The following is a 13,596-nucleotide window of genomic DNA, read 5'->3' as shown; positions in this document are numbered from 1 at the left end:
TTAGCCTTTTGTACATGTAAAGCACATTGAGATGGCCATTTCTGTAATATGCAGTATATATAAATCAAAGACCATCTAAAGCTGAAAAGCATCAGCACCACTGCTATCAAGATGCTTCCTGTAGACAACCGATTTGTCTATAAAGAGATGCTGGGGGAGAGGGGGTGTTAGGTTCCATGTAAGTAAACTGGACACCAGAAAATTACTTTAATTGGGTGCCACCTCTCTATTGTGGGAGAGGACAGATGTATGGCTGTATTCTGTGTGTGAGACAGGACTACTAACTCTTTAATGAGAGTTCAAACATGATCATTTTTAGCCAGTAATGAAAACATGAAATTATCCTCCAACCATATTATCTCAGGCATGGGTTTAGATGTTAAAGCCCTTCTTATCATAAAGAAGAACAACCGTCCCTTTGTTCTGATCAGAAGTCAAATCATTCTGCATCTGGACTGGTGGCAGTGTCCGATACCCTATGGGTAAATTCACTAGAAGAGCGAAACAACCCACGCACACACACACTGCTCTGTTAGATTATTCCTGAACTCAATTAGGTGGCTCCAACACTAAAGCCTATCCTAATCCACGGTTGGATTAATAGTAGTATTTAAAGATATACCGATAAGAGCACATTTAATAAGGAGAGTGCCTCCGAAGAAGCATCTGTCTATTGTACTTCAAAGGTCAACGATTATGTGTCAACTTGACGTTACACACACATTGAAATATACAGGTAATGCATGCACTAGTGTTAATGAAAAGTAGTTTTTATTTATTAATGTATTAAATATAAAAATCACAGACGTGTATTTTTTTGTTGTTTTAAATGGCATATTGTAATACATAATGCATCTTAAAAAGATTTCTAGACTCAAACCAAAGAAAAGGCATCTTTTAAAAAAACTAAAAGAGGACTGTATAGGAAAAGCAGCATAAAAACAACGGCATTACACAAAACATATATGCAACCTGCTTTTTAAAAATATGATTCTTACCCACTAAATCTGGCCTTCCCAAGCCTGGTCCTGGGGACCCCATGTGTCTTCAGGTTTTCAGTCCAGCTGAGCTCTCAATTACTTAACTAGATTAATTGAACTAATAATTTGCTTAATTAGACTGCTTTAATTGTTCTCAGCTCCTAAAAAGTTGCAGAGTTCAAGTTACATATAAAATGGTATAGATAACTTGACATCTACAACTGTTTAATAGCTGAAAACAAGTAAAATGGTTGGAAAGCCCTGCTCTAAATGAAAGGACCCACCCATACCTACTAAAAAGTGGAATGCAGAAGGAAATACTCAAAGCCCGCCCTATAACATCACTACATTTTCAGTCACGCCATTGCGTGAAGTATTTCCCATTTTTTATTATTATCAAACTGTATTTTACTTATTAAAAAACAAACTTGAGGCCTCAAAGTTTGGGCCCAATAGGTAAATAAGATCCACACCACTAATATTTGTTTATGAAATTATTTATTAAAATGTTTAAAATATCCAATCGGCAAATATCTAATTTAGCTCACCTGCTGTAGAAATCTATTCAGCAGTTTGTGGCGAGATTGTCATCAAAAACAGATATTAATTGGGTCTCTTTCAGTTTCACATTTCCTCTGGACCATAAATCCTGTAATCCTGTTCCAATACCAACCAGGAACCAGACATCCGAAATCACATAAATATATCACCTTTTTGTATAACTGGCTTTTATACGCTAGTGAAACATTACCTATTTGTATGTTGTTTTTGTTAATAGCCATTTCTAAATGAATACATCTCTCTTCAATATTTCTCTGATGGTATAATTAATTCACAGTCCTCCGTTCTGCTTTCTGCAATCTTACAGTTTAATACCTTCCTGTGGACTCTCATTAGGTCACTAAATCAATACAGCAGTACTTGGAATTAAAGGGGTCACTTGGTATGGGTGTGAAATACCAGAGTTACCTTGACTAATGCGTTCTTCTCGTTCAGATACACTTTGTGTATCATTTTCTGTTTCAGACATCACATCCTGGTGTAAAAAAAGTATAGCTAGTACACAATAGCGCATCAATTAACCTGTCCCCATGCAACACTCTCCCCCCCCCCTAGATGTAAGAAATGCATAAAATGCAACACGTAAAACAACCATAATTTTCTTTGATAAAGCTTTGAATTGGCTTAGCAATTAGGTGCAATTTGGAACAGTGCGATGATTGTTTTTGAATGAATGATAGATTCTAAGATTAAAAACACGAAAATGTTATTTACCGTTGGAACTCTCAGCAGGTCTGCAGTTTCGAGTGGAGTTATCTTTTCTCGACCTGTATATAAGTGTGCAGCACTGCAACAGTAACTCCTGAGTTTTTGTGAATAGGATTGAAATTACAACAGAGCAGGGACAAAGTACAAATCCAACACAAGATTTTGTTTTATACAACAATCATATTTCTGTCCCCCAGATAAAATCAATTAATTGTGCTGCTTCAGTGGTCGGCATTCACATCCACCTAATAACACTTTCTCTTAGAAAAGAAAAAGTCATTCTTAAGAGCAATTACCTAATTCGCTAGCCTGTCAAGCTGGAAACGACTCACCACAGAAGCACAGGACTGCTCATTGTTGCTTTCAGTACTGACTTAAAGCAAACATCTCACAAAAGCACATTTCTGTGGAAATATGTAATCATACGTAATTCCCTAAAAGTGGTCTAATTTAAAACACAGATGTATCCATAGGGCGGTTTGCACATGCAGTCTAATTGCACAATTTCTATGACTCCTATGTCTGGATTTACTTGAAGTATTTTTCCCAGGACAAAATGTGCATCTGCTCAGAATTGTTTATAATGAAGGCCAGCATACTGTCATGAGCAGATAGACAAGGTCTATCTTAATAATCTAAACAGATCTCAATACAGACGCTCTATAACTTGTGAACTGGATCTAACATGGAACTCAATCCACAAATACGAAAGAAAAAAAAACAAACCTGTTTATTCATGCATGAATTTGAAGGAAGCTTCACTGCTCTTAGCTTCGTAGTTACTATCTGAAATGAAGCTACATTTACAAAAACCATGCACATGCATATTGTCTGTCCGACATTAGAATGTGACTAAAATTGCCGTACTATTCATTTCAATGGGTAATGCAGCACATAGGGGGGGCAGTCATTCATCACGCTCAAGTGGTAAAGACCTGTTCACTGCTGAGGATACTACACCATTGTACTGTGTACTAATAATCACGCTCATCTTAAATCCAGTTTCTACTCCTAGTAATTGCGACTTTCTCCCATTTTCACACATTTTTATTTTTTTATTTTTTTTTATTTAGTAGTCACCAATTGATTTTACCCAATTTTTCTCCCAATTTGAAATGGCCAATTATATTTAGTATCAGCTCACCGCTACCACCCCTGCGGTGACTCGGCAGTGGCAAAGACGAACACATGCTGTCCTCCGAAACGTGTGCCGTCAGCCGACCGCTTCTTTTCACTCTGCAGGCCCAAAATGCAGCCAACCCAGAGCTACAGCGTCGGAGGACAACGCAGCTCTGGGCAGCTTACAGGCAAGCCCGCAGGCGCCCAGCCAGTCTACAGGTTCACTTCAATACATAATCAAGGCTAAACAAATGATCAATAATGTCATCATAACCCTTTTTTCCCTAGCTGAAGTAGTATAGCGGCCTTACGGCAAACCTTGATCAGTCAAAATCACATTTGGGATTGAGACATCATTTTTAAAAATAAACTATATGAACATAATTTAGATCTTTTATTTCACATCATGTAATCAAAGAAACCAGTTGTGCAAGAGCAGAGGTCAAGCCATGCAATGGGTGTAATTTGAGGACCCTGCGGCTCATAGATCTGAAAGAATGCCGTTAGTCTGCTTCTCATTCTTATAACGAGCATTGTTGGAGCTTTCAGAAACTGACCTGTGTGTATAAACGTGGAAAAAAAAACATGAAAGAACCTGAGGTCTCAGGGGTTCAAACAGTTTAAAAGAGATGTCTTTGATATATCTGCCAAAAACAAAAACTTTGAAGGAAAAGGGTTTGCCTTATAAATATCCGCCGAGTTGAAACCACTACCAAGATGTAGTCTTTAATTGGTCAGATGCTTGTACACTGAAAAAGTCAACATAACTATTACCACAAAATGATCCTTTTACAATCACTGGCGCTACTTCTAAATGAGGGAGCGGGGGGTGATATAAGCATTGCACTTTCCACTAAAGCCCATTGGTGAGGCATTGTGCACTGAAGCCTGTGCAATACTGATATTGCTCCCCCCTCCCCCCTCATATTACTTTTGGAATAGTTAGTAAGGATAGAAATAATGATCCAAGCAGAAACAGCAATACAGAATTATACAGAACTAAAAGAGGAGCACAGATTTATTATGAATGCTCTTTACAATAATACGTTTAATCGAGATAAAGAATGACAAGCTGTACCCTTTACTCACCTCATTAAAATGAATTAGTCACAGGAAAAATTCATTTTTAAAAGGGCATGCCCAGCTTGGCTGACAGATCCACAGTGACAGGCATAGCGAGGGTTCACACACTGCTGGCCCCTGGGTATGTGAGATGCATGGGATTGGGCAGCTCAGAGACCAGGAGAGGGAGCTTCGCCAAGGACTTTTCAAAAACACGCAAACACGCGCACACACACACACACACACACACACACATCTAAACCAGGGCACGGAGCCAATGCGTAAACTAGCACCCCTGCCACACCCTATGCCACAAGCACATTGTGTTAAACAAACAGAAAGTGGTGCTTACCTTTAATACTCATCACGGTCCTGTGAGTATTGCATTTGTCATTCTTAAAGAGTGTTACGGCTCTTCATCACAGTTATCCTAACTCATGTATTCTTTTTCTTGTATGGATTCACTGTGCATAGCATTTTACACTCATCCTGGTGAGTTTTATAGGTTAAGAAACACGCCTGTGGCTGCTATAGCGCTTTATATGTCAACTCTATACACCCGAGTGTAACCATTAACATGTCCCCCCTGCAACACCTTGCCCCTGGGGGATGTAAGAAATACATTATAGAACAAATGTGGAATTTCTTCGATTCACTGAGTGTTGCACAGGGAAAGGTTAATGGTTACACTCTGGTGTACCAGCTGTCTTTGGAGTCATGTGGTTATTACCTCTTTCCCTTGCATTACCAGGTGTACAGATAGTTGATATTTTTAAGGTTAAGGTTAGGCTAAAGACGGATCTTTTTGATCAGGCGTTTTCTTTAATGCAGTACTGTAGAAACTACTTAAAGTGTCCTTATACATTAAAAAAAAAAACGAAACATTCTAAATGTTTGCCATTTACTCGCTTCAAAAGAACTCAACCTGCCAGACGCATGGAGTACCAATCACTGTTTTGCCTATGACTGACGTGGTTTTAATGGCAACTTACTTTCTTCATGCAACTTTAGGAAGGTGACCAGCAGATATGAAGTATCTGAGTATTTGATAAATATTCTTCTCCAACAGGCTATTGTATAGGGTGCTGTATGATACAAGCTGATATCCACTCTTTAGAGGTCACAGTGACTATACCCATGAGTGGGCTTAATGGCTGCTCTGACCCTGAGTGGGTGAAAATCAGCTTGCATCACACACAGCATGCTATACAATCTCTTTATAATATATTGTTAAATAAGAATAATTCAACAGTAATTAAACAGTATTGCTCATTTAATCTAATTTCCTTCTAACACAATCTGATACAAAGACATCTGAGATGACTGCATCACACACACATATAAAGAAGTAAAGGATATATATTTTATGTATCTATCTATCTATCTATCTATCTATCTATCTATCTATCTATCTATCTATCTCTTTTAACTGGAATGATATTGATTTCCCCAGCAAGGCCTGCTATTTTGGTTATGTGTAAGCAAGCCTGTAACTCCTGCCTCAAACCTAATTATCTGGTAGAATGATATGTACATCACAAGTGTGGAGTGGATAAACCAGTCTGTGTACAGAGCACAGGTGGCTCCAGGAAATGACATTCACTTGAAAGCATATATATAAGCCCTGTTCTTAGCGCGCTGCAGGTAATAATCCCCTTTGTGGATAAAATAAATATTACTGAGCCTTCTCTTTTATTAAGAGAGCACAACACATATCTCATGTACTCTATAACAGACTACCTAAAATAAGGCATGGAAACAAATGGCACTCTTTATTTTTTAATGCTGTACAGATCCTTTCAAAACTTTGACGCATACAGTATATAGCGAAAGTGCACAACAGTTCATCTTTATGGAATTATTTAATGAGCTATCATTTCTTAAAAGGGAGAGCAAAAAAAACACAATGACCTGCATCCACTGTATGCAGAGTTAAAAAATATAATTGTAAAAAGATCCAAAACGTTTTGATATTCTGATTTTAAGGTTCATTTTATTATTATTATTATTATTATTATTATTATTATTATTATTATTATTATTTCTTAGCAGACACCCTTATCCAGGGCGACTTACAGTCATAAACAAAAATACATTTCAATTTTGAAAATGATTTCACATGAATGTCCAAACTATTGTTAGTACTCAAGTAGCTATTATAAACTCTAGGATATTTTCATAAAAATAAGATACTGTTTGTAAAAGCAAGATAATTATTTGGTGTGTAATAATTGGAAGATTTATTAAAAACCCTGTATGATAAATTAGGAGACCCCATGCATTTATGAATTCAAGGCTGAGAAAACCTGTTTTTATAAAATTCTAAATTAAAATAAAATAAAACCTAACAATGAAAAGCCCTTTTCATTCAGCACTGAGAAGCCTGTGCCTGTGCAGTGCTTTCAGTCCTGTATCACAATACATACCTCTGTCGCACACCTTACATTATATAAGGGAGTATCACTATTCAATCTGCTCACAAAGAGAGGTTACTAATACAATTAGACAAATGATTTAACACTGAGTGTACAGTATGTCAGTTTATTTTGTGTTTGCCTCTTTTGTAGAAGTAAAACGTTGTTAAAAAAACAAGGAAGGATACAAACCTGCATCTCTGACAGGGACGTTGCTTCAAATGCATTTTATGGACCTGTTTTTTTTTATTTTATCTCCTGTCCCTTTCCCTTTGCTTGTGTGTTTGCAATCATTCTGAGTGGTTCTTACTGCAGGGACAGGGCTTTGCGTTCAGGGGCTGCTCCCCTCTTCTAGCTGCCTGCCAGAGACATGTGTCACAGAGTGGAGCAGCTGAAATGTCTTTATACAGGTAGACGGCAGCACCTTCTTGTGCACTGCTAAACAGAAGAAACGTGATCCTAAGTGGAAGATCGCTAAACGACGCTGGACCTTACTTCTACAAACCGTACAGCTGTCAACAGCCACCCCAAACAGGTGTGAGCATCACAAAGTCTTTAGATCCACAGTACATGAATACATTCTTCAAGCAAACGTCATGCAAAATTTTATCAAATGTGGGTGAGCAGCATTAAAGATATTCTGCAGCCTTCATTAGCCCAGTCAAAGACAGACCCGGACTAGTTACCATGAAAAGTAATAGTTTCATCAGATCTGGATGAGCAGCTGTCAAGATATAACCTAAATGTAAGGGGAGGCTACGGTATGTGCAGAAACAGACGGATGGATGGACGGACACCTCCCCAAGACTAGGAAAATTTATATGCAATAATATTTAATTTTTAAAAAACAAAAAATCATTCCACACCGGCATAGAAATTTATTGAGAAAAGACCACTATCAGCAATCATTTTCCCCCTGATATTCTCATAGTTCATTTTAATGTCAATTCAGCCTTATCCTGTTAGATCCACAGAATTGTTAATAATGAACACTTTAATCTTAGCTACACAGCCTGGGCCAGAGGGATTATACAGGTCGCCTAGGCAACGCTCTATACACATGGCCAAGCACCAATCAATGCTACTGGTTATTGTAGGAGCGTCATACATACTGTGTAATCTTTAGGAATCACAAAAGAAAAAAACATCCATAGAAAAGAAGTCCTATTACACTTGCACTGCAATGTCCCACAATCATGTTCAGTTTTATAGTAAAGTAATTGTAGCTAACAAATGAATTCCATACATCTTCCTGCACTTCCATAGCTGCATAGGTCCCAAAAGTGCAGTTTTGAAAGAAACACATGTTACAGCAAACGTTGTAAAACATGATGGGCTGTATTTTTTATTGTTTTTTTTAAGATGAAAATTGTTCCAAACTGAGAATCAGACAACTTGAAAGTGCTTAAGATACCTCCAGTGATTTTACTTTGATGTTTTATATGAGTTTTCTAAAGCCAAAAAACACTATAAAGAAGAACTGTCCTCCACTTTCTTTAATAGGTCATTGATTGACAGGTCTATTTAACGCTCAACAGATTGTTTTAGTGTCATTTGGAACAAATGTTACTTTTCTTTTCCTGACAATTCCAAATTAAAGAATATTTGAATATCCATTGAAATTTTGAAAGAATATTCAAACATGAAAAACTCATGTTTGACCCAGCGCTATTTTTAAATGTGTATACATGGAATACTTTACATTAAGAATAATACTTTCTCACTGCAAAATCACACAGGACTATGCAAGAATGTGACATTCTTAATGCATTTAGATTTTTTTTTCATTTGAGGTGTGACAGTAGTTTGTTTCTAAACGGTTAAAATGTTATTATCTTGAAAGTCTGTGTTAAGGTGCTTTTACCTTGAGGAACTGCTCTTTTGTTCTAGTTGCCTGCCATAGATATAGTCAACCTAGGTTAGATTAGACTATAGAAGTAAAAGACAGCGCCATCTAGTGATTTCCCTCTTTGAAGGTTTTTCTGTACTGGCGCTTACTAATATAAAGACACTGTTGCTAGTCTAGCGTACAGTGCATATAACTATGGCAGGCAGACTTATAAACAAAATAAAAAACACAACAATTGAGTAATTTCAATAAGAACTACGAAGGTAATTACACCATAAAAATGAAGTGGAACTACTATGAAAATGTCATTTCAAGCTACTTACACTTTACAACACGCTAATACATTCAGGAATCTCTTCTGAGATGTAAAGAATATTTTCTGTACCCTAGATTCCTAATTCTTTGACCTACATCACGCACAGCGGGGGTCCTGTCATAATTCTTTTCAAACATGAACTACCCCACTTCTGAGGCCTAACTTGAGCGTTGCATTAACATTTCACAAAGGTCTTGTAACTAAGAAGATGCGCCACTAGCATGCCTTTCTCTACTAAAGCTTGTTTTAGTATGTAAGGTAGTTTCCTGGCAGTTCAGACGACAAGGATAGCATAACAAGCACAACAAGTGAGGGAGAAATACAAAAGTGAAAGGTAAACATGACTTACAACCTTAAAATGTTTGCAACTTTTACAACATTTTGAAACAGTAATGTATTTTTATTTGATGAACATCTACATTTACTTCCTGTGTTACAGGTAATAGGAACCTGCCTGGCCTCATTTAGGTTCCTATCTGTAGCATGGAACTCAAGTGCAAGGCTCACGTTAACTTGAAGAGGAAAGATAGACAGTGAAGGGGACTTGTGATAATGTTGCTATTCAAATACAAGGTTGTTCCACCTTTAATTGGCCCATTATGGGCCACTATATGAGAAGTGGAAACAATCCACCATTTATTTTTATTGAGATTCCTAATCATCCTGAGATAACAGAACACAGTACAGTTTCAGTAAACACACGTCACAAAGCCTCCCACTCACCTATAACATTTACTGCAACGTAAATGCTTTATGAATACAGCTTTGTGTCCCTTTCGATCCATTACTTTGTGTATTGCTGATCAGCACTCTCCACAGCGTCAGATGAATGCCTGCATTCTATCACTGTCATCCAGCAAGGAAAACAACTGAACACACCATCACAGAGCAAATAGTTGCTTACAGGTCATTCCAGCATGATTAAGCCACTCAGGACCTTGATCTATTTAAAGTTGTATCAATATGCAAACTTATGCCACGTTTACATCTGCCACTGCAAACTGAAATCAGACTGGATGACTTCCATTAGCAGCAGATGGACAGCAAATCGATTTAGATTGGGACTCTCTGTTTGTCAGCCCCTGTTAGGACTGCAGGCTGGCTGAACTCCATCTACAGGTGATCTTTGACTTGTCTGTTTGCAGATTGTAAACCTGGTGCGGAATGGCCCTCCAGGACTGTGATTGGACAGCCCTGACATAACCAAAGGAGTCTATGTATTAATGGAAACAATGGCAGATCTAAATAGTGCCACTGTTTAAATCAGGGGTGGCAATCCCGGTCCTGGAAGGCTATTCCGCTCCAGGTTTAACCGGTAAAATGGGATAATGAACTCCTTCAGGGTGAGGGTGAAGGTTTAATTGGTTCAACCATTCAGAACAGGGTTGGAACAAAGACCAGGACTGGAGGAGCATACTTTGGCCACCCCTGGGTTAAATGAAGAGGGCCCTTCCTGGTGTTTAACACATTTTAACAGACAAACATGCATTGAAGAGGCTCCTGTGTGCTGTTAAGATATTTGATTTCCATAACCCTAGTACACAATGAGCCCTATTTGAATTAACTGCGGTGGTACTTAGACCCATTATTGTTTATATCAATGGAACAGACCTAACAACCTTAACCCACTGAAAAAAACATTTCAAAATCTAACATGAAATACTGTACTATTCTACTATTATGGCTTCCGGTAGACTTTTGCGGTATCATTTTGTAGTTTCTTTGATTACATGATGTTAAAAGATCTAAATTATATTTTGCACTGTAATTTTAAAGTGTCCCAATGTTTTTTTTTAATTTGCTTACCATATTTATCTGTGCTTTCCAATGCTTACCTATGATTTGCAATGCTTCATTACACTTTGCTATACTTTTACTATGGTTAGCTTTTATAAGATGAAGACAATAACCACCTTGATTCTGCACCAAACTTCTCCAGACTTGTATCTTTTATCTTATTCCTTGACTCCTATTGTTAAATCGTTTAACTGAAGGTTTATGCAGATATATTAAAGTGAGAAACTCACTTTGGTAGGTGGTGTGAGGCTGGACAGGGCTACATTACAGACAGTTTCCTGTCATTGCGCATGAGAGAACTACCTGTACAAATTCTCAAGACAATGCATGCTTTTAACATTTTTTTGAATGACTTGACAAGTATTTCATAGTATTGCTAGGATACTCCATGGGCAAGATACTTTACAGATACTTTGTTGACTACACTGAAGGCAAGAATTTCAATACTACTATAGATACAGTATGGGTATGCTTATAAAACCTGAATGTTCAATTAACCGTGTCACCTCAATATATGCTACCTATCAGATGTTCCTACTTTGCGTATTACGCATGCCCAAACTATTTTCACCCTGCACTGCTCGTGCCCAGATTTAATTTTCTTTAAGACCGAGGACGCTGTTCAAAAATTGGTACCTATTTTTTTTTTTTTTTTTGGATAAGAAAGTACGGTTTTGTAAAGTTTTGATTGCACCTGTACCACAATTTCACAGCGTACCACTTTCAATGTGGTAGCATACCACTTTCTAACTTTACACGGGTCAAGTTTTGGTACGTAGGGCCTACTACATTGTGACGATGTACCACATTAACACTACACCAGTAGCAAATTTTGACAAAGTAGCAAAAACTGACGTAACACCGGTACCTAAACATTAATAATAATAATAATAATAATAATAATAATAATAATAATAATAATAATAATAATAATAATAATAATAATGCACTCCTTTTAAAGGTTAAAACTTTAAACATATGAAATATAGGAATTTGCCAGACTATGATGCACCAGCATCAGTTTCAACAAGCGTCACAAACTCACCTGCTTTAAACTGCAGGGTCTCGTCGTTTTGGTTTTGATACTCTTCCACTAGCATCACATGCAAAATGCCGAAAGAGTTTTGTATGCCAAATATCGACCCATTGCACCACGTAGCAGCGCAGACAACGAGCCAGCCGAACCCTCCCTCCGGTGGCTCGAACCGAGCCATGGGTCCTCCAGGTGGAGGTTCGTGTTCCGAGAGTGTGGCGGTTGAGATTATTTCAGGGGAACTCGTCTCAATTAGCTGCGCAGTCTTTCCCCCTATCGTGGATACTTCTTTTTTATTTTCCCCCGGCCCCTGGACATTATATTTTTCTGTGTCAAGTTGCTGACCCTGTATAATCTCAGGCCGCTCCACATCGCCCCGGTGTTGTTGTTGTTGTTGTTGCCGTCTGCCGTCAACGTGCTCCTTCTCATCTTTATTTTGCGTCTCATGTGGCTCGGCTTTTCCTACTCTACTTTTGTCCACCTTTTCATTTTCATTTTCGTTAGCGTTACTGGGGTCTGCCACACTTCCCGGTGCATTGCTGTCACTCTCACCAGTACTCATGCTTCATATGCTCGTGAATCCGCGACGTTGACTTCAAGTTCAGTTGCAAAATAAAATGTTTAGAAGAAAAAAAATAATAATCAGTGGATAACCATAAGCAACTTTTTTAGACACATGAGCTGACAATACAGAGTTGTCGCCACTGTTACGATAGTAGTATTCCGTACTACTACTAAATCCGTCAATATGAAAACTGGAGCATGGATAGTGTGCAATGGAGAAATGCAGCTCTGTCTGTGCCGTCTCATTGAAGAACAGATATGTGTTATTACATTTCTGTCTTGCAGAGCTCGTGCATTTGAAAACATTCGCTGATTCTTTTTTTTATATATTATTGTTTGATAAAAACCCGCCTTTCAATCATGTTAATTATTAAATTGCACTCTGGTATCAACATCCCCAGTACAGACAAAGCTGAGACATAACTCCTCCTCTCTTTTCCCCCACTGTTTTTTTAGATATTTAAATTACACATTCAGCTCCTCGCTCCTCGGACGTGCTAGTGGTAGGACACTTGCGTGTCATAACACGAAGATCCCGAGTCACAATCCTCGATGCAGACGCAGGGTTTTAAATTCAAATTCCAAAGAGCAATTTCAGTACCAACAGCACCAGAAGAATTACTGAGACAATCCCTAAACGCCACCCCGTTGTAGTTCGGAGCCGTGTAGGACTGAATGAATTATGTCTACAGTAGATGGGATGTGTATAATTTATGCTAATTCAAAGCTTACAAGTGATTTATTTTAAACCCGCCCAGAGATCATATGATATCACAAGTCTTAATTTATCAAAGGACAAAATCTTCATGGGCTTTACACACACTTTTTAAATTTATATATATATATATATATATATATATATATATATATATATATATATATATATATATATATATGTAAACAACAGAAAATAATAACACATGACAGGGTGTTCAGATATGGTCCAGTATCCGCATGCCTCCGGGTATCAGACCATATTCGGCACCCCCACACACTACTCTGCCCCTCCCAAAGTGAATTGGCTGTCGAGTGAATCAGGCCGGGTGTGGAGTGAGAGTGGTTCTAAAAGTTTCAAGTTGTGCTGGGATGGTGACATTAGTAGCTCTGCTTTAACCAATGTGATTGCTCCCTCTATTCCTGCCACTTCATAATGCTACATGATAGAACACTATTCACATTCCCAACACTTGAAT

General features: G+C 37.9%; 1 protein-coding gene across 1 annotated transcript in view; it reads right to left on the bottom strand.

The window, feature by feature from the left end:
* The window catches only part of LOC131697784 (monocarboxylate transporter 8-like), a 44,550-nt gene extending 31,492 nt beyond the window's left edge, over positions 1-13,058 (bottom strand). Inside the window, exon 1 of the mRNA XM_058989078.1 lies at positions 11,852-13,058. Within this exon, the coding sequence (XP_058845061.1) occupies positions 11,852-12,401 (550 nt within the window). The 5' untranslated portion in view covers positions 12,402-13,058. The remainder of the gene's footprint in view (positions 1-11,851) is intronic.
* Positions 13,059-13,596: the final 538 nt, after the last annotated feature.

The sequence above is a fragment of the Acipenser ruthenus genome, chromosome 16 (assembly GCF_902713425.1).
Source record: "Acipenser ruthenus chromosome 16, fAciRut3.2 maternal haplotype, whole genome shotgun sequence".
In the NCBI taxonomy this organism is placed as follows: domain Eukaryota; kingdom Metazoa; phylum Chordata; class Actinopteri; order Acipenseriformes; family Acipenseridae; genus Acipenser; species Acipenser ruthenus.
Note: the sequence above shows the minus strand (reverse complement) of the source record. Positions and strands in the feature narration are given on the sequence as shown.